Source organism: Epinephelus lanceolatus, chromosome 10, assembly GCF_041903045.1.
Source record: "Epinephelus lanceolatus isolate andai-2023 chromosome 10, ASM4190304v1, whole genome shotgun sequence".
Lineage (NCBI taxonomy): Eukaryota > Metazoa > Chordata > Actinopteri > Perciformes > Serranidae > Epinephelus > Epinephelus lanceolatus.
Window position 1 is genome coordinate 3,655,577 of NC_135743.1, and position 27,350 is coordinate 3,682,926.

General features: G+C 43.9%; 1 protein-coding gene across 5 annotated transcripts in view; it reads right to left on the bottom strand.

Annotated features, from left to right (window-relative positions):
* Positions 1-470: 470 nt before the first annotated feature.
* LOC117265782 (atrial natriuretic peptide receptor 1-like) overlaps positions 471-27,350 on the bottom strand; it is a 140,232-nt gene continuing 113,352 nt past the window's right edge. For all 5 annotated transcript variants that reach the window (XM_033640479.2, XM_078171309.1, XM_078171308.1 and 2 more), the window contains exons 6-22: positions 23,405-23,499; positions 22,649-22,784; positions 20,244-20,328; positions 18,376-18,493; positions 18,107-18,181; positions 16,496-16,573; positions 16,220-16,324; positions 16,066-16,137; positions 15,809-15,971; positions 14,397-14,552; positions 8,011-8,179; positions 7,650-7,796; positions 7,430-7,553; positions 7,065-7,133; positions 5,603-5,777; positions 5,359-5,457; positions 471-3,583 (exon numbers count right to left, since the gene is read on the bottom strand). In XM_033640479.2, the coding sequence (XP_033496370.1) occupies positions 3,438-3,583; positions 5,359-5,457; positions 5,603-5,777; positions 7,065-7,133; positions 7,430-7,553; positions 7,650-7,796; positions 8,011-8,179; positions 14,397-14,552; positions 15,809-15,971; positions 16,066-16,137; positions 16,220-16,324; positions 16,496-16,573; positions 18,107-18,181; positions 18,376-18,493; positions 20,244-20,328; positions 22,649-22,784; positions 23,405-23,499 (2,012 nt within the window). In that variant the 3' untranslated portion in view covers positions 471-3,437. The remainder of the gene's footprint in view (positions 3,584-5,358; positions 5,458-5,602; positions 5,778-7,064; positions 7,134-7,429; positions 7,554-7,649; positions 7,797-8,010; positions 8,180-14,396; positions 14,553-15,808; positions 15,972-16,065; positions 16,138-16,219; positions 16,325-16,495; positions 16,574-18,106; positions 18,182-18,375; positions 18,494-20,243; positions 20,329-22,648; positions 22,785-23,404; positions 23,500-27,350) is intronic.

Consider the following 27,350-nt stretch of genomic DNA (forward strand, 5'->3'; position numbering starts at 1 on the left):
TTGCACGCAACTTAAAATCATTGGTGAATATTTCATTTTAAGGCTTGAGCCCTTAATAAATAATGTTTTTAATTTGATCTTCGTTTTTTGGGGGAATTCCTTAGAAAATGATTCTATACTGCAGTATCTGATCAGTGTGTCAGGTAAGGAGGAGGTCAGCACCCAAGAGGCAAATTCTGCACTGAAATATTACAGAGGGGAGGAGTTTCACGGGCACATCGAATATTTCAGAGATTCCCATCAGAATGAATGGACTTCCTAGTGCCTCGTCTCCATTCACATACGTAAGAAAATGAGGTGTTAACATCATATCATGCGTGCAAACTCTTACCGTGACGGCCCACCAGCAGATGGAGACATGAAATATATGTGTGTATGTGCGTTCCCACTTCTGCCTCTTTGAAACATTTACCAACCACATCAGATTGTTATATTTCAGCCACATCAGAAAACTGCAGCCTGCAACAAACAGCTCTGCACAGAACTTTATTCAGGCGAGTACAAACAAACACACACTGCTGGTTTGAGTCAAAACAAAAGGCTCATTATTTCCTTTCTGAATCCTCACAAGATACAAACAAGTTCAGAGTGATCGACAGCACAATCTGAATCACTTGAAACGACAAAAGGTTCTTGATGAACAGACCTGTGGTGACTGGAGTCTCTCTGGAGATACACATGATGAGCTCATATATATATATATATTGTAATTCTGTATGCTCCACATGTAATGACACTTTATAAAAATATCAGAGGCTCTTCATACGTTAAGACACGCTGATGTTTTGAGGCTTTATCAGTTCATGAATCTTCAATCATGAGTTGGAGAAAGTGTTTTGTCCCACGACCATCTCGGTGACGTTCGCCTCATTGGTTGCTCAGGATGTTTCTGGAAGGCGTCTGACAGATGTGCAGACAACTGTCTTAAATTTGAGGCGCAACAGTCCGCCCTGTTGCACCACCTTAACTGTTAAATGCAAAGATAATTTAAATGTACCAAAATGGGCGTATATTTGTGATTGAATTTCAAAAACAAAACCTCATGTGTTTGTAACTTTTTTATTTAAAACCAGAGGGGAAACATTTGTTTATTTACAGAGAATGTTTATTCCCAAAGAGCTGCACTCATATTTAACATCTTTACCCATCTACTTTTGGATTCTGTAACTCTGCAAAGCTGGCCATCATTTAGCAACTTCAGGGAGGTGTTTATGAATGCTGCAAATTTACAGTGATCTGAAGTCATCTCTTTCGCGCAAGTCACGCTAAATAACACGTAGCCCCGCCTCATCCACTGCGACTACACGCTGCTCTTTAACAGAAGTTAACCAGCTTTACATTTGCAAAACCAACCAGTTGGTCTTCATCACTGAAGTCTTTTCTCTTGTAAAACTGAGAACATGCTAAAACATAAATCTCATGTCTCTATGTGTCAGTCCTGTGATAGTCTGGTGACCTGTCCAGGGTGTACCCCGCCTCTTGCCCAGTGTCAGCTGGGATAGGCTCCAGCCCCCCTGCGACCCTAAAGAGGATGAAGCGGCTACGTAAATGAATGTTTTATCTAAATCACGTTATTTTAAAAAATCTCATTATTTGGCAAGTGACACATTGGAAAGTGTAAATTATGAGGTGTAGATATTTATCTAATCCTGCCGAGCTCTGCTGGCGTAGATTTAACTGACAAGGCCCCGCCTTCTATTCCAGCAAATAGTGTGCAAAGAACTGTGGGTGCATTATACCCGCTGAGGATACACACATGCATCCTTGAAAATTCTCTGAATGAAGGACTCTGTCCTCGGTAGAATTTGAAGGATCCTTGACCTTCGGCGGAACTTGATGACATAGCCTCCTTAAAATTCAGCCACTTGAGGATCCTTGAGGACCCACTTCAGAGAACTAGCGGCGACAATGGCCCCCTGCTGCATTGCCTGAAGTTGTCTCAGCCACACTCTGCAAAGGCTACAGCTGACGGCCAAGCAGCACCTAATTCTGCGCATGCGTTATTCAAAAAGGGAAACCAGAATACTATCTTGATGCTAGTTAGACAGTTAGCACGTTAACAACATAATCCAGTGTTGAAAGAACAGAGCATAATTACTGTGTGTCAGTGAACAATAAAACAAACTATCAGGAAATGTTTAGACTAAAAAGCTCAATAACTAAAGAAAAATAAGTTTGTTTTGATCTCACTCCCTCTTGACTTAAGCTCTTTGTTTACGTTCCTCACTTCCATTTCTCTTCTCGTGAGCTGAGCTTAACTGCCAATCAGAGTGATTTCATTCACTGATGGGCTCTGCTGTTGCCGACGCTGATTCAACATATTGATTCAGTGAACAAAATGCCAACCGGGGGCGACAATCTGGGATGCACTACACTGATGAGGGTGACAGACGCTCACCAACGGCCCGACTGTGACCAACAGCCGTCTGTAGGCTTGGTGTGTCAGGGCCTTTAGACTCATTCGACATAAGCCAGAATCGATCTCTGCACAATGCATGATGGTTATATTTGTGTCCAACTCACTCTGACGTTATGCACATGTGGGCAACGATAACCACACAAGATCAACCTCCCTAAGCCCTCTCACACTTTGTGGAAATGTGCCTTAAAGTCTGTGAGTGTGGACATTTGGATTGAGTCTAACTGGTTGTTTCGGCAAACGTACAACTGGGTAACCTCTACACCTCTGGCAGCACAGAGTCGCTGCTCTGTGGGACCATCAGGGACTAAATACACACCTGATCCCGGCCGTCAGCAGTGGAGCAAAGAGGAGAGAATTCAGTGCTGAACTTTAGAAGTACAACCTTTGAGGCGATCGACTTAAACCAATCCAAAATATGATTTTCTCTGTAAAACATAAAACAGGCGAGATCTGGAAAACACAGTATAAAGTTGATATTCTTTTCTGCTCCTTAAGTTACTTCATGTTTCAGCCCTTCATGTGTTCAGTTTGTGGTTCTGCAGGTTACAGACCAGCTTTTTCTCCGTCACCGCTCCGCATCTGTATTTTTACACACTTGTCTCCCTCCTTTAGTGTTTACAGTTTTGTTTGCACATGTGCATTGTGAATGTGAATGTACCAGAATATTCCTCCGTGCTGTGACGTCTGAATCCTTCCAGGTCTCTTTTGTTGAGAAACAATGAAAAAAACAGGAGGTGATGAGTCCTCTGAAAAGACGAGGAGCTGAGATGTCTGCGGCGACACGTTCTCTACTTCCTTTCCTTCACCAGCTTCACTTCCCTCCTTTGTCCATTAAATTCGCTCCCTCGTTTACTTCATTTCTTCTCTCTTGTTTCCAAATAAACTGAATCTTCAGTCTTTTCTTACCTCCCTCCTTCCTTTCCTCCACTGTCCCCTTCTCTCTTTCCTCATTTCTTTCTTGCCTCTTCATCCCCTCCTCTCTGTCCTCCGTCGTCCTTCTCTCCGGGGTGTTTCCTTATTGGCTGACGCTCTCTCCCAGTAGCCAATAGGTGGTCATCTTCCCTTTGCCCTTCACCTCGATCTCTCCTCTCAGCTCCAGCTGGAAGCAGTTGAACTCCAGCAGGACGTCGCGAGTCGCCGCCGACACGTGGATCTTCAGCGCTGCACAAACACACACAGGAACAAAACAATTACACACACAAGTTCATTTCTGCATGTGTTTGTCCGGGACTATTTGAAGCAGGCAGGATTCAAAGTAATTTAAGCAGTAATTTAACTGCTAAACACTTCTGTTAGTTCATTTATAACCTGTTTTGGAACTGGTTTCTGGTAGGCACTGACCTCTCCACACAAAGTCACAAAGTGCTTCACAGAGTTGAAACAGAAACAAAACACGTTTCAGGACCGCAACGACATAAATCCTGACAATGACAACAACAGCTTAGAAATAAACACCCCAAAGTAAGATAACAGACAGAAAGCAATAACAGTAAAACAGATAAGACATGTTGGAAATAAAACGTGCTCACATTATTGAAAAGCTTTTTTAAAAAGATAATGTTTCGAGAAGTGATTTATAAGATGACTCTGCAAGTCTCAGATCCTCCCCCGGGGGAAAGGAAAATTCAAAATGTGATCTCTTCTTTGTTCAGACTATTTCTTCGTATTCATTTCTTTCTTTTTAACTCTTTATTTAAAATATTTTAAAATCTTAAGACAAAACATCAACACCATAGAGAACACTGTGTCAGGATACACCAGTTGAGTATTCATGATGCCACGTGTTAAAGGTCCTTTTATTGTCCACAGACATTCACAGTGAAGCTGCATCCACTTCTTATGAAATAAAGACTGTCTATTTCTCCAATTTTCTGAGGAATATTGCTCCTCTAGACCTCAGGGAAAAGATTTCCATTACAAAAAAAATTCTTGATTATGTCCATCTATTGTTTAAGGCCTGGAGGCTCAGTTTTCCACTTTGTAATCACTTACCTGTCTTTTTTCTATATATGACATCGTCCCTTATTGCACCAAATACAGGACCTTGACATCAATAGGCATTTCATATACCCAAATTTTTTTTATCTGGACATGTGTGGCAGTGATTGACATCCACGTGTCCACACTGTCTCCAACATTGCTGTTGTGACTAAGATAGTTTGCCTTTAGTGTAGGGTGTGATGAAGAAGTGGATTCCAGCCAAATTCTCTCCATCCCTGCAGTTATCTTTATTTGTCTGAGATAATCAGCTCTTGAGATAACCTGACTGGCTTTTAAATGATGCTGCACAATTTCAGAAATTTGTCTCAGTGATCAAACTCAAGTCTCAGCTCTGTGTATTTGATCTACTCCAGAAATGAAAAGCGTCTGAACACAGTAAAACAACTCCTGCTGATTCATTCTTTTGCTTCTGATCTCTCCTGAGGGGGTGTTTACGAAAAAACAGATCAGAATTTATTCATCTCAAAAAAGAAGCTTACTTATTGCTGATGAGACAAATAAAAGACTATCGTAAGCAGTGCAACTTTCCCCGGTGCAGGCAGCAGATTAAACCTGTTGCTGCAGATTCACTTCATGATGGCCGTCATGTGTTGGCTGTACACTGCAGCCTGCAACAGATGAATCTGAGAGGCCAAAAGAAAGTTACTGAGTTTTAAATCCCTGCCGACTTCGAGAATCGCAGGGAGGATGTAAAAGACTTATGGGTTTCTGCAGTGGTACGTATATTTTGTAAGAATCAGTCTGGTGTACGTTCAGAACATCACCAGTTTTTAAGTCAGCTGTGTGTGAGGTGCAGATCTGCGTCACTGAAGACAGAAAGAAAAATAAAACTCCAAGAAATGTATTTGCAAATATTGAAAGCTAAACCTTAGATGTGATGTTATTGTCATCGCTGACAGGAAGACAGAAAGTTTGTGTGTCTGTGCAGCTCTGACCTTCTCCGCTGGACTCCATACGTGACGAGGTGTTGACGGTGTCGCCGAACAGACAGTAACGTGGCATCTTCAGACCCACCACACCTGCACACACTGGACCTAATACACACAGGAAATAACACACAGCAAGAGCAGGTTCATGCATCCATCCTGAGATACACAAATCTGTACTTTAAACCTCTTTTTATCTGACCATGTTGGAGCTTTTACTACATGCACATGAACACGCTGTGTGTATCCTCACCGCTGTGTATTCCTATCCTCAGCTTCAGCTGCTGCTCTGAGCGGTGGCGGATCTTGAAGGTTCGGACGGCGTCCAGCAGGGCAAGGGCCATGCGGGCGATCTCTCTGCCGTGCAGGTTCCCGTTCCTCACTGGCAGCCCTGACACCACCATGTAGGCGTCGCCGATGGTCTCCACCTGAGGGCGCCACGGGACCACAAACAACAGGTTGTAGTGGCAGAGGAACACTGGTGGTGCTCACAAAATATGTCGCAGCAAGAGATGAGTTTTAAAATTGACCAAGTGAACACATGAACTATTTTCTTATTTAATACGTTTGTATTTATGGATTCATCCAGAGGTGGAAAGTAACAACGTACATTTATTGAAGTAAGTACAAGTTTTAGGTATTTGTCCTTGAGCATTTACATTTTGTATTTTTTGTATTTGTACTCGACTACATCTGAGACTGCACTTCAGTCATGACAGCTTTAGTTACTCGGCAGATTAAACTTAGAAAACATAACATATTGTTAAGATTATAGATTAAATTCTCAAATTGTTTGACTTGAGACCTTTTACAAAAAGCAACAAAGTGATGTTTCTCCTCTGAACTTCCCACATGGTTTCATTTCAATAAATGTTTGAAGCAAGAGCTTGAATTTCCTCCTCTTCTTTCTCCAGTTAAAGGGATACTTTCTTGATTTCAGCCAGGTTTTTATCATAACAATGTGGGTAGTGGCTAACGTGGGGGGTGTGGAGTTTACATGTTCTCCCTGTGTCAGCGTGGGTTTCCTCCAGGTGCTCCAGCTTCCTCCCACAGTCCAAAGACATGCAGGTTAATTGGTGACTCTAAATTGTCCGTAGGTGTGAATGTGAGTGTGAATGGTTGTCTGTCTCTATGTGTCAGCCCTGTGATAGTCTGGTGACCTGCCCAGCGTGAACCCTGCCTCTCACCCAGTGCCTGTTGGGATAGGCTCCAGCACACCCTCAACCCTTTACAGGATGAGCGGTAACGGAAAAATGGATTTTTTTTTTTATCTCAGCTCCGCTCTGCTGCTGTTATTTTGTGTAATTTCTCACATCTTTTTATTTTAAAGTTTCAGATTTTACTTGTGTAGACAAAAGTTTATGTTCCAATTGTGTGCGAGTTTTCTACTTTTGTTATTTTACCACACTTTGTCTGATATTTTGGGGATGTAATATTTACACCTGATAAAAAGCATTTCATCTTCACTGAACAGCAGCAAATACTTTGATCTCCTCAGATCAATAAAACTCAGTTTGGTCTCCTCTGATTTTAAAGATGATTGTGTCTCTGAAGCATAAAGGAGTCTGGAGTCTTAAAATCAATGCACGTTGCCGAACAAACGTGCGCACGGTGCTGATTCTTCTTTTCAAATCTTAAAACCTGAACAGAACTTTGAGTGGAGACCTGAGGGATTCTTTTATTGTGGTGGAAACAGTTTGTGTTGATTTTGTCACCTTGTAAACATCAAAGTTGTCGATGATGGCGTCGAAGCAGGTGTAGAGGTCGTTCAGCAGAGTCACCACCTGCAGAGTCACAATGACGGCAGCTCAGATACAACTTTCAGCTTTTTGGAAACACAAAAAAAAAAGCACTTTTCACTCTGTCGCTGAAGGTGAGAGGAGAAGTTACCACTCTCATGTCTGTGTGAAGTTCTCAGCTGCACCTGTTGCTGTTGTTCACCTTGGAAAAGTTCCAACTTGTCTCTATGTCTAAACCACACACTGTTTTCACACTTGTGTTCAAACAGGTTTGTTCATTACAGATTCAGAGCACCGTCAGCTGAAACTTAATTACAGTAAATAACAGAGACTGTGCTCACCTCCATCGGTGTGCTCTCTGCTGAGATGGCTGTGAAACCCACAATGTCACTGAAGTAGATGGTGACGGAGTCAAAGGCCTCGGCCTGAACTGTCTCACCTCGCTTCAGCTGCTCCGCCACTGAACTGAGAAACAGGGAGAGGTGTTGACCAAACACATCAGGCTGAGGAAACTTACATGCACCTCACTGTGGTAGTATCAGCAGTATATGTAGTACTCACTGTGGTAGTATCTGGTACAGCAGGGCCTCAGCCTTGCGTTTCTCCTCGTGATAAGCTTGTGTTCGTTCCTCCACCAGCTCCTCCAGGTTGTTGGCGTACTGCTCCATACGGGACAGCAGGTTGTCCAGGATGTTGGTCCTCGACTCCCTGAACACACACACCAAATGTGGATTAATCCGCCAATAAAAACTACAGTTAGCAGCTGTTTTAGGAAACTACCAAGACCAAAAAAAAGTAAAAGCTGTCATGCTCATGTAGCCTTTATCTTAGTATCTGGAGAAGATGACTGAATTTTATTTCAGTAAAACACAATAAACACTGTGTCAACTATTATTTCATCACTTGTTGTTGAAGCACTCACTTGTTCTGTTTGCGCAGCAGCAGCCGGATGTGGTTGAACTCCGGTCTCTCCGTCGGCTCCTCGGCCCAGCAGCGCTGCATCAGCTGACCCAGCTCGGGACTGTGACTCTGGGGGTCAATGGTCGGCCTGAGGCAGGGCCACTCGCCCAGGATCACCCGGTCCACGATCTCTGCAGAGGGAGGGGGAGATACAGTATATCAACAGTCCTCACGAGAAAGACAGTCGACATTTTAACAGATTCAATTCTGTCTGAGATTCAGGACGGATGGTTCTGGATGGTTTTTAAACTGTGAGGTGAAAATGAGAAGAAAAGCAGATGAAGTTGGACAAACTGAAATAACAAACCTGGACAGAAATAATATTTGTTAAGTGTCATCCTTTTTTTAATTTCCACAAAAACAGACTTAAATCAATTTCTTAGAGCCTTGAAGCCAATTTCAGCATAAAACTATATTTATTTAGACTTAGACGTAAAGGTCCAGTGTGTGAAATTTAGGGGCATTTAGTGGCTTCTAGAGGTGAGGACTGCAGATTGCAACCAGCCGAAACTACTGCCGCAAAGAATTCCTTCAGTGTTTTCTGTTCAGGAGATATTTTCCCGGGAGTTAATTATCCACAGAGGTCTCTTCTTCTCCAAAACAAACAGACCAGGTGATTAAAACCGGTAAAACACTGAATAAATGATTTTTACGTTACAAATCTGTGTTTTTCTGACGCTGTTTGGCAGGTCGCAGAAACCCACTTGCCCAGCACCTGTGTGCTCACCTTGTTGCCGGGAACTGAATTATCCACAGAGGTCTCTTCCTCTTCAAAACAAACAGACCAGGAGTCTCATTTATAAAACAATGTGCAGGATCCATACTAAAAATGTACATCTGCAGCCTGTTGTATTTTGTTGTGAAAATGTGGGCGTGCAGCCTCGTTCTGTGGACGATAAACCAGGTGCAGACTTCCATCTGTGTCACCGCTGATGAGGAAATACAGCGAGTGCTGGACGGAGCAGTGAGTGACAACAACCCCGCCCACATTTAAGAGGACTGTCTGAACAGACCGAGGGTCTAGGTACCATGTCTGAAGGGTTACTGCTGGTTCCAAAGGTGCTGGACTGAAAGGGTTTGGTGGAAACAGTGCGCTTGCTCTATGGGTCCAATGATGTGGAAGCAGAGCTGATCATCTGGGGAATTTCATACTACTGAAACAGAGCGATTTTGGCTTCATGCATCACTGAGCAACTTTATAGGAATGAACGGGGTCCTGCCGCCAACGCTGTATCCAGATCTTTCATCCATGACCTGCTACCTATGTGGATATACATGTCTCATTCTAAGGTAACAAAAACACAATGATTCTTATTTCCAGGTGATGATACATTAAAGAAAACGGTCATTATAATATAATAATCCTACACACTGGATTTTAAAGGGTGCTTCAAACTAAATTGATCTTAAACTTTCCAGATATTAATGCTGTTTTTCCTTGAAACACTTCATGTGTGACTCTGCCCTTTGCTTTCTTCCTCTGTGGTTTGGAAACAGGAACATTTCCATGTCAGCTTTAAGGTTTCAGCCGTACACGCCACGCTACAATTAAAGTTTGACTGTGAGCCTCTTCTAAATAAATGAGGCCTTGGCAGAGCGCAGGCTGACGGCTCTGAAACTGCTCGATGCTACAAATCCTGGAAAGTGTATTTGGAAATAAAGCTGAAAGAAGAAAGACTGCTGAGCAACTGAAGCGTCGTCCAGCTGGCATCAGGTCGGACAAAAAGGAGAAATAAATGTCCAATCTTTCTCTTTTCACCTTCTCAGTCGTACAGTTGCTCTCTCCTACTCCTCCTCCGTCAGGGTGTAATTGTAGGTCTCACTCGTGTCATGCTCCATCTCTAATTCCCCTTATTTAGACGCCGTCACGACTCACTCCCTCAGAATCCATCCATCCGCCGCCGCTGCTGCTGACCTCCGCTTTGTTTGCCGCTTCTCTCACCATTTCCTGCCTCCCTCATCAACAACTGAACACAGCAGCAGTTTCCAATTGGGTCAGTAATACATCCAGACCCAGCATTACTAGTTTTACTTATTTTACTGAAGAGTCAGAAACAACAAAATGTTCATATTAATGGTGACTGCAGGGGATTTTTAAAGTTTGTAATTTCTTGGTGTAATATTGTTTTGTTATAGAATATTAATGCCTACCATACACTGGAAGACTTTTATAAAGTGTGACACCCTCTCACATCTAAAGACGAGAGTTTTTATAATAACAATAACTTTATTTATACAGCACCTTTCATGCAAGAAATGCAGCACAAAGTGCTTTACAATGAGGGCAGTATAAGCTCTGAGTGCTTCAAATGAAAACAGCCAGAATTAACATAAAACTGAACTGATTCATAAAATCACAGAGTTGTAAAACTTTAAATCATAAAATCAAGTAAGATTTGAAGAGTTGCAGCAGCGTGAAGCGTAAACAGAAAGAGTTTCAGACCTGTATCAGGACGTCAGAGCCAGTTAAAGTCTGAAGTGAACAGATATGTTTTTAGCTTTCTTTTAAAAATATTTAGCGAGCATATCTACAGGTCGTGTGCTCATAGCTTTGGGGCGTCACTGACAAAGGCTGCATCCACGATCTTCTTCCGACTGTTTCTGGGAACCTCCAATAAACCACCAGCAGCAGCAGATGATCGCAGTGTTCTTGGAAGCAAATAGTTAACAAGGGAGTTAGCGATGTAGCTCGGTCCCAGCCCATGTAGGGCTTTGTATACAAGGAGGAAGAGCTCAAAATCAACTGTAAATGTAACAGGAAGTCAGTGCAGAGCAGCTCAGACTGGACTGATGTGCTCTCTCCTCATGGTTCTGGTTCATAGCCGAGCTGAAGAGGTTTCAATCAGCTGAAATCTCTCAGTGGTGTTTTTTGGGAGGCCAGTGAAAAGTGTGTTACAGTAGTCAAGTCAGCTTGAAATAAAGACATGAATCAATTTCTCGGCATCTTTTTCATGTAGAAATGGTCGTACCTTAGTGATGTTTCTGTTTCTGGGGTGGGAAAATGATGTTTTCGTCACCTTGTTAATGTGGAACTTTAAGCTTAGATCTGAATCAAGGATCACACCAAGACTTGTCACCTCAGATTTAATCCAGGGAGTTAAATTCCCCAGATTATCAAGCAGCATTTCTCTTTTTGTTTTCGGGCCGACAAGCAGGATTTGAGTTTTGTCTTCATTGTCCTTTGAGAAATTATTGCTCATCCATTTATTCATTGCCCAAGGACAAGTAGTGATGGAGTTCATGGCTGAAGTATCATTTGGCTCAGCAGAGATGTACAGTTGTGTGTCATCTGCGTAACTATAGAAACAAAACATTGTGTTCTCCAATGATGTCACCATGGCAGCATGTACAGTGAGAATAATAATGGACCAAGGCAGCTCCCTTGTGCAACCCCAAAACAGAGGTCATGTTTCTCAGACACATGATCTCCAAAACTTCCTCCCTTTAATGTTATGAACCAGATTAACTCACAGTCAGAGAGACCAAGCAACTAGTCACATGCTACAAGAGTTTATAAGGACTGGGGATCTTGCAGCACCACTATTTGCAACACTACAACTAGATTCCTTTTGGGGTGATTTCCCATCCTGCTCCTGGTGGAAAATATTACACCAAACTCCCTTTAAGAAATATGACATATTAACAATTTGTTACTTGTATGGAAAAACATACAACTCTAGAAACACAAGATAAAAGGCGGAGGGGACCATGGGATTAAGTGTTGCAGTGTGCTCCTCTGACCTGCCATACATGACATCTTCTCAGCTCACTCAGTAGTTTTCCACACCTACCTGCCAGCCTATCACCTGTCCACACATTTCCCGCTCCTGCCAGTCCACGACACCCACCTCATCAAGCTAACCCTGCTCGCCTGTCCCTCATTACCCCCTGCCACTATAAAGACTCTCCTTGTCAGATTGTTCTTCGCCATATCATGCAAGACTTTCCAGCGTTAATCCTTGGTCTGCGTCCTCGTTGCTGACCTCGCCTGCCTCTGACTCCTCGGCTTCGTCTGCGTCCCAGTAAACCGTTCAGCCTTCTGTCCTCGACCAAGAGCTCTGCTTCTGCCCTCCTGGTTTCTGTTCTCCTTTTCCCCATGGCTGTGTGAAGAGACCGTCATCCAACTCTCCTTAGTAAGTTTACCTCTTCTTCTGCCTGTGGTTTCCTGTGTTAGGGATTGCCTCACCACGTGGCCGCACATTCTGCCTGTGTGTGAACACTGTGGAATTATCTCTTCATTGCTGCTGGCCAGAGCCATCCTCTAGAGTTGACTCCACACAGGTGCATTTGTTTCCCTTGTGTGTACTCCTGATTCCGGATTCCTTGCTTGTCACCTTCTGCCTGCTCCCTTGCGGTACTGTTGCACACTATTGAACTGTTTGCTGTGTGTGTGTGGACGCTGGCTTATCACCTGTTTTTGGCTTCGGTGTTCAATGCCTAGAGCCCTGGATTGAACCTGCTTCTCAGAAGGCTTTGAACCTGGGTATTGACTCTCGCAGTTGCTTTACCTGTCGGCTCACACTGTGCATTAAAGTTTACGGAGCAGGAGGAGAGTGACTCACGCAGACAGTACTCAGGCTTTGCGTCAGACGGCAACAACAGCAGATCAGCGGCAATCAACTGGTGCTGTTGCTGCGTCCCCAGTCACAAATACATTCTATTTTTCACTTGTTCCTGCAATTTCCAGCAATCACAAAAACAGCTTGTGAAATCCAGGAGGGATGGTTTAGTGTCAGGCTGTGCTGTTTCACATTATGCCTCATAAATAAACCCGGGAATTCATAGTTTGTTTCACAGGATTTTATCTTCCTGCACACTTGAGCTGTTTGCTGTTCTGAGTGTCACTGTCCTTTCGAACTTACTGGTTGAAGACACTCGGACTGTATCTGCGTGGACAAACAAGCTGTCTGACATCCTGGGACAGACATCCACTCCAATCTGTCCAACAGTTCAGAGCCCTAACAAGTGTGAATAAACTCAAAGGCTGTTTGTAAAATAAGGAGGATTCACTGTGATGAAGCCTGGCGCTGCTGGAACACATTGTTGATTTGATTTCCTTCACTGAGGCCTGACTCTGGGGGAAAACTGTTTTTTCTTCTTCTTCCTTTCTTAGAAATTCATACTTCATGAATCTGTAGTAAAAACCAACCTCCAAACCAAACTTTCATTCCACAAGCCATCGACTTAATCCTGACTCTACCTCAGCTGAAGGACGTCCCCCCACACACAGACAAGCTGAAAGAGATAAATTAATAAACCAGACTCTCCAGAGTGAAGCGGTTTCTGATTCTGTGGTTTGGCCGACAAAACAAACAAATCCTTTAAGCTTTTTATATAATTTTTCAAACCTCCACTTAATTCCTGGAGAGAATGATTTCAGTGGAACAAACGTGTTGTCAGCATGTGGCGACTAATAGCACCACAATAAATGTTGTTCTATGTTCTGCCTGTTCAGCTCACTTCTTTTCTTAAAAACTATTTATTTTCTTTTTCTGCAGACTCATTGATCCTCAGCATCAAACAGGCCGGAACTTTACTGTGATCTTATTAAACTGAACTGTAGTCTACTCCACTTCACCAACCAAAAGAGTTGCAGAGTGAAAGCGAGGCTAAAGGGCATCATTGTGGAAGTTAAGACAGAAGGTATGAGGTGCCATCCCTCCAAACCAAACGGGTTTTCAGATCATCTGGGCCCAACAGTACTGTTTCCACCAAGCAGTCCAGTTCAGCACGGTACACTTTTTTCTGTTCGCACAGTGAAAAGTTGTGGATGGTACCAACAGAAGCGTTCCTTAACGTCCCCATTTTTGGTCCCCCCTCTGTTGGGGTACATAGCACACAGATCTGGTACTAAAAGGTGGAGCTGTGAACATCGTTCCTGTGGGCTCCAGCAACACTAAACCCCTGAGCTTGCCTGAGAAGGACTAAATGCACAAAGCTGCTATTTTTAAATATCCCATGGAGAGAGACTCTCACTGCAGCCTGTTCTATTCTGTTGTGAAAATGTGGGCGTGCAGCCTCGTTCTGTGGACGATAAACCAGGTGCAGACTTCCATCTGTGTCACCGCTGATGAGGAAATACAGTGAGTGCTGGACGGAGCAGTGAGTGACAACAACCCCGCCCACATTTACTATTGGTTCCAAAGGTACTGCACTGAAAGGGTTTGGTGGAAACAGGGCTTAACTGAGCTTCTGTGCGTGAGGATGCTGCACCTTATGACATGTAGAACGCTTTAATGATATGTGGTTAATGAGTCTCTAATCATGGAAAAGTGCCCTGTTCTTTATGTTTGACATTTTGGTTATTGGTGTTATTATAGTTTGTTATTATAGTTGTCTGTGTCGCACCTTTGGGGCTGAGTGGGTCTCCCTCCAGGTAAAAGGCTCCTCGGCGCAGCGCCACCTCCTGGAGGATGATGCCGAAGCTGTAGACGTCTCCTTTCTGGGTTCCCTGAGGAGGAGGACACTCCATCCTGAGCAGCTCTGGAGCCATCCACAACCTCTCTGCAGCAGGACATACAGGACAGGATGGTGTGTTAATAACAGGTTTGTTATTCTGTGGTTTTTGTTCACTTGTATTTCTTTTAATAACAGCTAACAACTGCTTCACTATCACTGTTGAGCATATGACAATAAAGAACTCAAGGTGGATAATGATGAGACAAAATATTGAATGTAATACTGTTTTGGTACAAACTAAAATTAATGCTTCTCCAGACTGGGGGCGTGTCCACAGACATATACTGTAGGTAACTGACTTTGGATAAATACCCAGTATAACCCCACTTCAGAAAATTCAGACTATTCCTTTAGGAGCAATAAACGTAAAAGCTTTCATGATCTGTAAATCACTGAGAGATCAACTGCTAACACGTTCCCATCCCAACTTGTCGGTGGACCTAAAAGCCAACAAATAGGTACCCTCCTGTGTCAGTTTTGGACGTTTAGGGAGGGCATCTCAATCTACACTGCAGGTTTTCTTCCAAAGAAAACTTACTACATAGGTGAAACATGTTTTTTTAGCTTTATTTCCTTAAGTTTAGGCAACAAAAGCACGTGGTTAAGTGTAGAAAACTAGTTTGCTGCCAGCAACATTACAAACTGAAGTGACCCGGTGTGTATCATATTGCCACAGAGGGTGCCTCTGTGAGTCGGTATCTGACGCCAACGTCCACTGGCAAAGCGGCAGTATCTGACGGGTTGGGCTGTTGCCTGCTGCGTCAAAAACTGCTGCGGTCCTGTGCCTATCATACTGCTGCAAAACATGCCTATGTGCATCTGTGTCTGATGCTGAGATCACTGAGAAAACCAGTGGTATTTGACACGTTGCCTTGCCAAAACCACTCACAACTTCTGCCTCACCACTGATAATTCCACTCTGCATTCCTCCCCACACATCCGCAACATCACATGCAACACATGCCACAAGTCAATCAAATCAGCAGTTCTGCCTTCTTCCACCTAAAAAACATAGCCCATCTCCGCTCCTCTAATGCCAACCTCCTGACTCCACCACTCAGGACCAAGCACCAGACCTGAAGTGACTGAGCCTTCTCTACGGCCGCCCCCGATGTCTCCCGCTTCAAATCATCAGAGCTCATCTTTCAAAATGGGCTTTTAATGTGTGACTGATGTTGTGTGTATTTTAGTGAATGCTGTTTTATGATTGTTTTTAAGTAAAGTGTCTTTGAGGCCTATGAAAAGCGCTCTATAAATAAAATGCATTATTATCAACAAACTATAGTAAAGCGTTGACTCACGGGCGTAGTAGGCGTGAGCGTCTTTTCCTGAGTCGCTCTCAGATCTAAAGCTGGACAAACCGTAGTCTGTGATCTTCAGGACGAAGCGGTTGTCCACGACACAATTGGACGACTTGAGTTTACCGTGAGAGAAGATGACACTGTTGTGGAGGAACACCATGCCCTGCAGAGACAGAGAGGGAAGAAGGAGACAACTATATGTTATCTCGTGAACAGAGTGGGAGCAGGTAGAGAAGATAAAACAGGAGGACATGAACCTTGACGATGTCATTGATGAGAGAGTACTTGAACATCCAGTCCAGAGTGATGCTGTCGTTCTCCAAGATGTCCTGAAGACACAAAATACAGCCTGTTAACAGACAGGCAGACAGACAGACAGGTAAACACAGGTAGACAGACAGACAGGCGTACCTGCAGACTTCCTCTGGGACAGTACTCTGTGATGATACAGGTGTTGGGAGGGTCGATGCACGCTCCAATGAACCTGGTTAGATGCTCGTTCTGAACGTCTCGCATCTGCACCAACACACACACACACACACACACACACACACACACAAATAGATATTAATTTATGCTGCACACACACATAAAATCAACACTTACTTTATAGCGTGGATTATCACCCTCATTTGTGACTGATCTTATTTTTCTGGTAAAAAAAGATTGGAGCCATCAGTCACTCACATGTTTGAGTTCAAACAGGACCTTCCTGTTCAGCTCGATGCGTTTCCTGTTGGTGTATTTGATGGCCGCAATGTTCCCCTGGAAGAACGCAGAGAGAGAGAGATCACTGTCATCGTCTGTGCCTTTCCTTCATTCCTCATGTGTCAGCTGTTTCCCCCTTTTCTTTGTTTCCTTCCTTGTTTGTCTCTCTGTGTCTGTGTGTCGGGGCGTGGCTCTCATCAGTCCTGCTGCCAATCTGTCTGCCCACCTGAAAGCCATCCACTAATCAACCCCAGCCTGCAGCCCAGTCTCTGCCAGATCCTTCAGTCTACCTTGTGGTACTAACTACGGCCTGTTTGTTTCCTCTTGGCTTCCTAAACCTTGTTTCTCTGTGCATGCACTGGTCACCCGTTTGCCTGCCAACCTGTTTCCAGCCCCGCTCGACCTGCCCTGTTTCCCCCGAGTGCCCTGGATCAACCCGAGACACCCCTTCTTGCTTTACTGAAATAAATCCACTTTAAACTGAACAGCTGTCTGAGTCACACTTTTGGCTCCAGTTCGCTCTTTTCTTAACAACAATCACACTAAATTTAAAAGCCTTAAGTTCAATGCAAACATATTCCTGATGATGGTTTCTGTTACCCTGTAGTAGCTGTTTTTTGACCAGGGAAATCTGCTAAAGTCTGATATATTTAAATCTCTCCAGTGAAAATAATTCACTCAGTGTCCTTACTGAATGTGACACGAACGAATGTCAGCGACAAAGGGTGAGGGCTGAACTTCAGAGCAGAACTTTTGTCACATATTTGTACTTTTTTCCCCCGTTGTTCACTCTGAAAGCTGTTCAGAAGAACAGCTGATTCGTGAAGTTGAATTGAGGGCTTATCTACTCAATACTTTCTTATTACACTACAAAAGCCAGCATAAGGTGGCAGCCATCTTGTATGTCATTTCCAGTAAATATCACAATATAAAAAATGTTTTCAATTAAAAGTACAAACACTTAGAAGACAGCATGTACTTGCCCGTCTTCTAAGTGTCTTCAGTCTGATCTTGAGTGCACTGATCGCTACGTGGTGTGTTTGCATCGTGTAACAGGACTATCAGTTGTTTTTAGACTCAAAAAACAGATGTTATTTCACCAGAGTGGTCGATCACTTCAGCTGATGCATCGAGCACAAATCAAACATTAGACTAAAATCAGACACGTCGTTCCTCATATAACAAAGAGCTGCAGCTCAGTCACCAAAGCAAAGTTAAAACTTGTGGCCCACACAGATAATTGACTGCTAAAAACTGTTCAGCATTTTTTCTCAACCAAGGAAACATTTAACGAGTCTTCCTGCACTTAACAGGCCATTTCCTTTCCTCAGGATAAATATATGTTTAAGTGGAAAAACAAGTGAGCTTTTGTGTGTCTGACTCTCATCACTTCCTGTGTCTCAGGAAAGAGCTTTCAGACAGCGATTGTTTGGAAGAACTAATGAATGATAAACAGCCTTCGAGGAGCTGCGTGCAGGCTGATGAGCGCTGTGTGAGAGGCGTCAGACAGCAAGGAGAGAACAGACGGGCTGAACGTGTAACTACAGCCTAACTCATCCTCAGCAGGAAACACAAAAACACCACACTGACCTTGTAGTATCCAGTCTTCGCAAAAACCTGCAGGTTTCCATCTCCAGTCATCAGCGAGCCGTAGTTAGAGCCTCTCTGGAGACAGATACAGGGTCAGAGTGTGTGTGTGTGTGTGTGTGTGTGTGTGTGTGTGAAAAATCAGTGCTCATATTGCAGGGAACAAAAGAGACACAATTACAGAATGAAATAAGGATAATGACTGTGAGAGCACATCACAAGCTCCAGTAGCCTCTATGTGTGTGTGTGTGTGTGTGTGTGTGTGTGCTGACCAGTGACAGTGTGATCCTGCTGCCGCTGCGCAGCACTTTGTCCAAATTACTCATCTGGATGTCGTCCCATGAAATCCTCCAGAGCTGAGCCACCAGCTCCTTCTCCAACTTCATCCTCCTGCAGACACACAGACACACACACACAGACACCCAGACACACAGACACATACAGACACACACACACAGACACACACAGACACACAGACACACACAGACAGACAGGTCACAGATTGACTGTTTACTGCTAAACACTCTGACGAATCTGGAGGAGGCTGTGGGTTAAATAATTAAACACCAGAGACCAAGCTACTGAAGCATTTGAATAGGGTGAATTTGAGGCACAAGACAGGGCCTGTTGACTCATCATATTAAACCGCCACCTTTTACAAACCATAAGAAGGTGCTTCGAGTTGCCTTAACAGAACAATAAAGGTGAGTTACTGACACACTTCCCTAAAGCTGGAAGAGAGAAAAAGAAGAAGAACAGTCAAATAAACGCAGCTGAGGCTGATGGATCGGCGGTTTGACGTGGCATCTGCAGTGATGTGGGCACTGTTGTGGTGAAGAGGGAGCTGAGCCAGAAGGCGAAGCTTTCGATTTACTGGTCCATCTACGTCCCAACCCTCACCTATGGTCATGAGCTCTGGGTAGTGACTGAAAGAACGAGATCTCGAATACAAGCGGCTGAAATGAGTTTGTCTGTATTTGTCTGTCTGGGCTCAGCCTTAGAGATAGGGGGAGGAGCTCAGATATCCAGAGGGAGCTCGGAGTAGAGCCGCTGCTCCTTCATGTTGAGGTGGTTCAACATCTGATCAGGATGCTCCTGGGCGCCTCCTGTTAGAGGTGTTCTGGGCACGTCCCACTGGTAGGAGGCCCCGGGGCAGACCCAGAACACACTGGAGGGATAATATATCTCATCTGGCCTGGGAACGCCTCAGGGTCCCTCAGGAGGAGCTGGAAAGTGTTGCTGGGGAGAGGGACGTCTGGGGTGCTTTGCGTCACCCTGTTGCCCCCGTGACCCGGCTTTGGATAAGCGGTTGAAAAATGGATGAATGGATAAGAATAAGACTCAAAATATGAATAAGAAGCCCAAGAAGGCCTATGAGATTGTATTTTTCGTCTGAAATTGTCGCGCGTCTAAAAAGAAATATGACCTAACGTTGTTTGCACACTGAGTCCGAAACCTTAGTCCATCATTGAAGCTTTCAGAACAGGTTCAATTTCCTGTGTCCATCCTTCTGTCGAGACGTTTGACCAAGAATCACTGAAGAAAATGTCTCAAATCCTCCAGACCCCCGACAGAGTCTGGTCTATGCACCAATCCCTAGAAACACGCCTGCACACACCTGACCTGTGCGGAGCCGCTGCGTCTGGCCCCTGGCCTCCTGTCAATTTGCAAAAGTGGCCCCTGGGCAAAGCAAGTTGAGCTTCCCTGATGTTGACTGTTTTAAACTTTAAACATAAACAGTCTAAATTTGTCCTTTTGTACTTCCTGTTAAAAGGTTTTACAGTGTGTGTGTGAATGACATCAACTGACAGGAAGTAGGTATGGACCCAAGTCGTTGCCTAGCAATGTAATTACAGTGACACGGTCGTTAAAGACACAAAGTGCTGCTACAGAGCTGTTACAGACGTTCCCCAGCTGCAGCGATGGTGCAGAGATGCTGAGAAACAGAAGACCTGGAAACACTGATCAATCAGAGCAGCGTTTCAGACAGAGGGTGAACACAGGTACATTCAGGCTGACAGTATGAGAACAATAAAGTGTGTTTAGAACATTAAAGCGTGTAAACATGTTCCAATAGACTTAAATGCAAGTATGAGTATGGGACCTTTAAAGATGTGCTAGAAAGTACTGAGAGACTGACCTGTAGATGAAGACGGTGATGGTGAGGGTCATCAGGAAGATGAAGAAGACCACGATGGAAACCATCTGGTGGATGGTGATCGTCTCTGCCAGAGAGAAAGAAACTATTCAGAGACACTCAGATTTATTACACTGAAAATACGACATACAGACAGCCATGAATGAATATGTAGGACGAGTTGGGATTTTCGGAGTGGGGCTGTATGAGGTACTTATCCATAGTCAGTGTATCACCTACCTACAGTAGTGAATAGTGGTAGAGCAGTTCAGTGAGCTAAAATGACGGGAGCATAGAAACTGAGGCTGTTAACAGCTTCCACATGGGAACGGACTGTTTGACGTGAAAGTAAAGTGGTGAGAATGTTCTCAGTATAGTGAACACTAAAGCCTAGTTCACATTACATGATTTTCACTGCGATTTTGACGTCGCAGATGATCTTGAGAGCCACCTTGGGTCGGAGGCGATTCGGCAGATAGTCTGCCACGACAAGTCCTCAGGTGTGAACAAGCCTACGAGCAAGTCGCCCCCTCGTCTGTGACTGGGATTGGATATCTGGCATGCTAGAAAACTGGAGAAGTGTGACACGACTGACAAAGAGCATCAGCCAATGAGAGGCGGGATACGTTCAACGTCAGCACGCAGGAGGACAGAAGAAATGTGAGGAGGATGAGCTGCAGGGTTGCCAGGTCTGCTTATTAGCTGTGACTTTGGGCTTGTCTCTGAAGTGGAGTTGCATATTTGGGCTTGCTCTCTAAACGTCGCCTTCCTCTATATATATCCGTCTAATAAGTTATTTAAACACATAGTAGTCGCTTCTTTTGGGCTTGTTTCCATAGCCCTGGTTGCTTGTTTCTCTCCCAAGATGTGGCAACACTGACAAGCCGGCAAGCAACAACAACAATGGTGGCGTCCACAGGATCACAGGGAGCACGTACTGTTTGGACCCAGGCCCTGGAGGCAGATCTGATTCAACACTGGGAAGAATATCCAGTAACACTTCATAAGACAGTCCACGTTTAGACTGTACCTCTCGCCCACTTTCCCGGGAGTTAGTGAATAACTCATACTTCCCCGGGGGTTAGGGTATAACTCCCAGGGAAGTATGTGGTAAGTGACCGGGAGGAGTTATACCCTAACTCCCGGGGAAGTACGTATATGCCAAGTGACCGCGTCGTTATATGGTAAGTGACTGGGAGGAATTATGCTCTAACTCCCGGGAAAGTACATATAAGTTCCCGGGAGTTATACGCTAACTCCCGGGAAAGTGGGCGAGAGGTACACTCTAAAACACGGGCTGTCTTATGAAGTGTCACCGAATATCCGTGCCTTTACAATGTGTCGTCTCCAAGTTTGGTGACGTCACCGTGTTATCTGGGGCTCTGTCGGCGAGGGCTCAGTGGAGAAATCTTGTGGTGTGCACACACAGATCATAAAGCAGTTGGCGAGACTCCCGATGACAGAAACACACATTGCCAGTTATGAACACTCAAAAGATTATGATAGTCTCCGTGACGCAAAATCAGGGTGAAAATTGTGTAATGTGAACTAGGCTTTAGGTGGTTAAAGTATGTTTTATACCTGCCCCTGTCCACAGCAGTACATTGCTTTGCTTCTGTGGCGGTACTCCAGCCTGCTTCTCCAAACTGGGAGCAGTGTTTATCTCGTTGACGAAAACTACAACTAAAATCTTCATCAACAACCTTTTTTCTATGATGAAAATGAGACAATGACGTACTAAAAATAGATCTTGGTAATAAAAACTAAGATGAAATCTATGTTTCGTTTTCGTTGACGAGATGTGATGAAAATGTTAGTGGTGGACTATTGGATGTTGAAAGCTGAGAACAGCCGTGCTTATAATTATTTTCAAATGCAGCATGAGTGACAGGCTGGTAAACTCCAGTAAATAGTCTGCACCAGGATGTTTTAGTAGCCAGCAGAAACAGTCAGAGCGGAGCAGCGTCAGCCGTTGGTGCGAGTTGTGAGCTGTAGCTCAGCAGTAAATAATCAGCCGTGTGTGTCTGACTGTGGATGGTGGAGCTGCTGAATGGATTTGTGGAGTTTGTTAGTTGCAGCAGTGGCTGTTAGCAGCTAGCTCCGCTCGCAGCCAGCGGCCACTGGACTTCACAGCTTCACCCCGCAGGACTCCACTCAGTCTGGACTGCAGAAGACTAAATCTAAAATAGCTGTCAAAATGAAAACAGACTGGGAGCGTGCTGACTGACATGTACTGGAGATAATACACTGACAGTGGATAAGTCCCTCATACAACCACACATCAAAATATCTGAACTACTCCTTTACTGCACAGTGTTGGGGGAGATGCAGGAGAGCTCAGGGCTCACAGAAAACAACTGAACTGAAACTAAATAACACGACGTGTGACTACAGTAAACTCCACTGACTTGCGAGGCAGATTGGGTTGTCGTTCTTGAAGCCACAAACAGGGATATCAGGAGGATGAACTCCACCCAGCCAGTGCAGCGTTGTTCCTGGTATGGCCGTCAGCTGCTCCTCTGAACTGTTGTACACCAAAACGATCTGGAATAAAACAAGATGATACACAGGGAAAGAGTTCCTGTCAGTCAAACACATAGACTGTATAATGAAGAGAGATGACAAGACAGAAGTGAAGCCAAAACATCTGGATGGCCCCCTGGTGGCTGGCTGCAGTATAGGTCATAAACCACGCCTCCTCCGTATTGGCGGACGTGAACCAAACTAAACAATCAAATTACACGTCAGATAAATATTTCCTTCAGATGGTTTCTGTCATTTCCATGCTGATGTTTGTTCATGTGCTCATGTTTTTCTGATAAATTTGGTTTTAATTTGATGCTATAAAAACAGGGTTCTACACCATGATTGACAGCTGTGTGTGTCAATCGGTGTGCTGATTGTGATTGGCCACACAGGTGTGTCAGTGGAAACTTGACACTATGGAGATCTTTACTGCACAGACTCTGGCTCCAAATGATGTCACCAGTGTGCGATGGCAGCAGCTGCATCTGGGATATTTTGGCATTATTTGGTGGGAGGAAGTGGAGACGCATCGTCCATCTTTATAAACAATCTACAGTCAAACTACATGCAAACAATACATCCCTAATAATTATATTATATATGTGTACATATATATTTAAATGAAATTGAATGTTCACCTGGAAGGTGCTGGTGTTGGTGTCCATCATGTCCCACAGAGCGAAGTCTGTCTCTCTGTCTCCGTTCTCATCCAGGTGGACGAGTCCTGTCACACCTGACGAACATGAATGAACACACAGAGTTTTAACATGGTGGTGTTCACTTTGGTTTTATCAGACAAGAAAATCTGTGTATGAGGCTCACAGCTTTAGCAATCTGTCATTTCAAACATTTTCACATCTCACAGAAAACCATCAAATGTGCAGCACCAGACTGAGTCTGCGTGGCATTGCTGTGTGCATGAAGATGAAGCATAATAAAATCAGGAGCAAGACAGAACTCGTAATAAAGATCCAGACGACTCCACCAACAGCTTCCATTAAAAATAACCGATATGAACAGAGAGAGACGGAAAGATGAGATTCATTGTCAGAAATGATTATTTTCTCTGTCAGTGTTTTTCTCTGCAGCGACGACAGTAATAAAATAACTGAAGTGATCTGAGATCATTCAGCTGTGAAGTAACTAATAACATTAGTGGTCTGAACTGAAGGTTCAAAGATCTGAATGATATCAGCTCTGTTGTCAGAAGAAAATGTTGGTTTGTACATTTCTGTAGACCATGAATACTGTACACTGCATTTGTATGTTTCATATGTATCACATCAGCGTCTCTTACGTGATGTAGTATATGAGCTGACTTGTCATCAGGAGGTGGAGGGGATGGTGGATGGTGTGTCACTGAGGTGAGATGCCTGCCAAGCTGCAGAGTGCCGTTCAAGTCCAACAAACAAAAGTGGTTGTGATTTAACGAGTCATTGCTATTTTTCCTGTGGCTTTTAGGCACCTGACGTGGCTGTGTTTTGGCGACCCATCTGTGTGTTTCCTGTCAGCATAGTGCCATGTTTTTTTATTGACACATTGCTGCTTTTCCGGCAGGGATTGTGCCCACAAAACTGCATGGTCTGTTCCTGACCATAACCAGGAGGTTTTAGTGCCTAAACTTTACTGGGAACTGCCCATTGGTTCGACAGCCCATTGTTCCGACTATATTAAACTCATTGTTCCGAAGTCCGTTCCGAAATCATCATGATGCCCTGTGGTTAAGGTCTGGTTAGGTTTAGGCACAAAAACCACTTGGTTAGGGTCAGGAAAAGATCATGGTGTGGGTTAAAATGAAAAAGAAAGTGACAAACACATAAGCCGTGAGCCTGCTCTGCCTCAAGCCGGTCGTGGCGCACCATACGCCCGCCGCGAGCCGTTCAGCACCGCGGACAGTCGGACTAATGGGATGTCGAATCAATGACATGGACCCAACTTTACCACACGTTAACCACAGCACTGTGAAAACCTTCTGCTACATAATGATGTACAAATGTAACGTATCCTTGGTTTGCAGAAATGTACAATGCCAACATTTTTTCTGCCGACTGCTGATGGTTGAGGGTTTTGTTTTAATGCTGCTTTCTTCTTCTCTTCCAGTTCATCACAGAGAGAACGGTGTCACTTTTTCATCCACCACATAAACCACATAAACCTGGCAGCTTTAGTTATCTTACCTGTTAAGGTTTTTGCTTTGAAACATATTAAGATTTTATAAAGTTTGTTTTATTATAAGTTGAATTCCCCAAACGTAACCAGGGCAGCTGCTGGTCATTTGGGTGCTGCGTCGTGTTCACTGCAACTATCTTCAGTGTAACTCAAACTGTGTTGTGTCTGAGAGGGCCTTAACTGGGAGAGTTAATGCAATATATGTAGTTATGATTGATGATGGTGATGATGATGATACTGGTCTGTTTTGGTGTTTTGGTTATTTCAACCTGTCTCCTATCGTCCTAAATTTGTTTCAAGTGACTAGTGACATAAAAATAATAGTTAGCATGTTAGCTGTTAGCCTAGATACAGCCGGGGCGCATAGTAGCGTCAGACCTGTTAAAACGTAAGTGAACGGGCAACCTTCAAGTGCAAAGTTAGTCCACTAAACAAGCTTTTTTTCCACAAAGACCGCCTCATATCGTTAGGATAAATGTCAGAGAACATATAGAAAACGACATGTAAACGTGTTGTCTTACCTTACCGGTGTGCTGCAATGTTTGTTTACCATCTAGCTCTGCTTTCCAAAGCATGCCTGAAATCTCGCGAGAACAAGCAGCAACAGCTGGAAGGCAGAACCGGACAGTAGCCTGAAAAGTTCATTCATTTATTTTATGAAAGATTTATAGAATAATGGCTGACTTTTTGCCAGACTTCGACTTTGTGGAGGAGGAATTTGATTTTGCAGAGTTTGATGGCCGCCCTTATTTATTTGAGCCAGAACACACTGACGAAGAGCTTCGTGAAATTGAAGAACGGAGGAGGAGAGAGAGAGAGGCGCAACAGGTAGAGGACGAGAGAGGAGGAATGTCTGCTGCAAGGCTGCGTAGCTCTGGAGATTGGTGGTGTACCTGTGAATGCTGTGCCCCAGTGCCCACAGAAGAGGAATGCCTCTGTTGCAAGGAATGGGACCGGCTGCAGCCTTATTTTCAAGGTCTGGATGTGACCGAGGACGAGACACCTCCACCTGGAGTAGTATCCAGCTGGGCTTTATCTAGAGCTTGCAAGATTTCAGGCACGGTATGAGATCACTGCTTGTTCTCACAAGATTTCGGCCGCGCTTTGGAAAGCAGAGCTAAATGGTAAACAAACATGGCAGCACACCGGTAAGGTAAGACAACACGTTTACATGTCGTTTTCTATATGTTCTCTGACATTTATCCTAACGATATGAGGCGGTCTTTGTGGAAAAAAAGCTTGTTTAGTGGACTAACTTTGCACTTGAAGGTTGCCCGTTCACTTACGTTTTAACAGGTCTGACGCTACTATGCGCCCCGGCTGTATCTAGGCTAACGGCTAACATGCTAACTATTATTTTTATGTCACTAGTCACTTGAAACAAATTTAGGACGATAGGAGACAGGTTGAAATAAACCGAAATCTCCCTTTAAGGTTTCCTCAAAATAATATCGATTGCACAAAACACTCTTAAGTCCTCCTTAAGGTTTCCTTAAAATGTTCAATTAAGTATTTATGGTGTTCTTCTTGTCTTGATTTTATACTTAAGGAATCCCTTAATTGTTGGACAAAAGACCTTAGCGACCAAAGCAAGGTTAAAAAAAAAATTAAGGTATCCCTGACTCCATCTTAACTGCAACATGACTGAGTTTATGATGAATGAAAAACATAACACACCCTGAGCAGAGTGTTCTGTGACCAGGAGAACCTGATGGATACACTTTTGATTTTAATTTTCGTTGATTCTTCCTGTAGTCCTTTCCTGTTTTTGGGATCAAATTTACTTTGTAGTTTGTGCTTTCTATGATTGTATTCCTCCAGAAGTTCAATCTTCTCCTCCTCTGACCAGCATGGTTTTCTTGTCTTCTTTTCATCTGCCATTTTTTCACTATCTAACTATGAGCCAACTTTGTGAGACGATAACAGGAGTCACAAGCGTGAGTCCAAACAAACAATCTCCATGGAAACTTTTACAGCTGTAACATCTCTTTCAACACAGTAAATGAGTTAAAGTTTTTCCTGAACTAAGGAAACATTTTAAAGGATTCTGTGCAACTGTGTAAGTCCTTCTGCTAAGGAGAAATTAAGCCTTAAGTGTCATACATAAGGAGAAAACTTAAGGTGTTTTGTGCAACCGGTCCCTGAATACTTTCCTCCATCACTGTATGATACTGAAAGTATTTTACAGTTAGAGGCAACGAATCAGTTAAATCTGTAATTGTTTCTTTCTTTTCTCTGCATGCAGATGAGTTTTCACAGTCTGATGAAAATTCTGCACATTACAGTTTTGGCTGAGATAATTTAAAAACCTTTTAAAACTCTATATACAATGAGAGAGAAGAGAGAAGAGAGAGGAGGAGAGGGGGGGTCGACTGCACCTCTCTGATTTGCGGTTGACAAAAAACAAAAAATAGC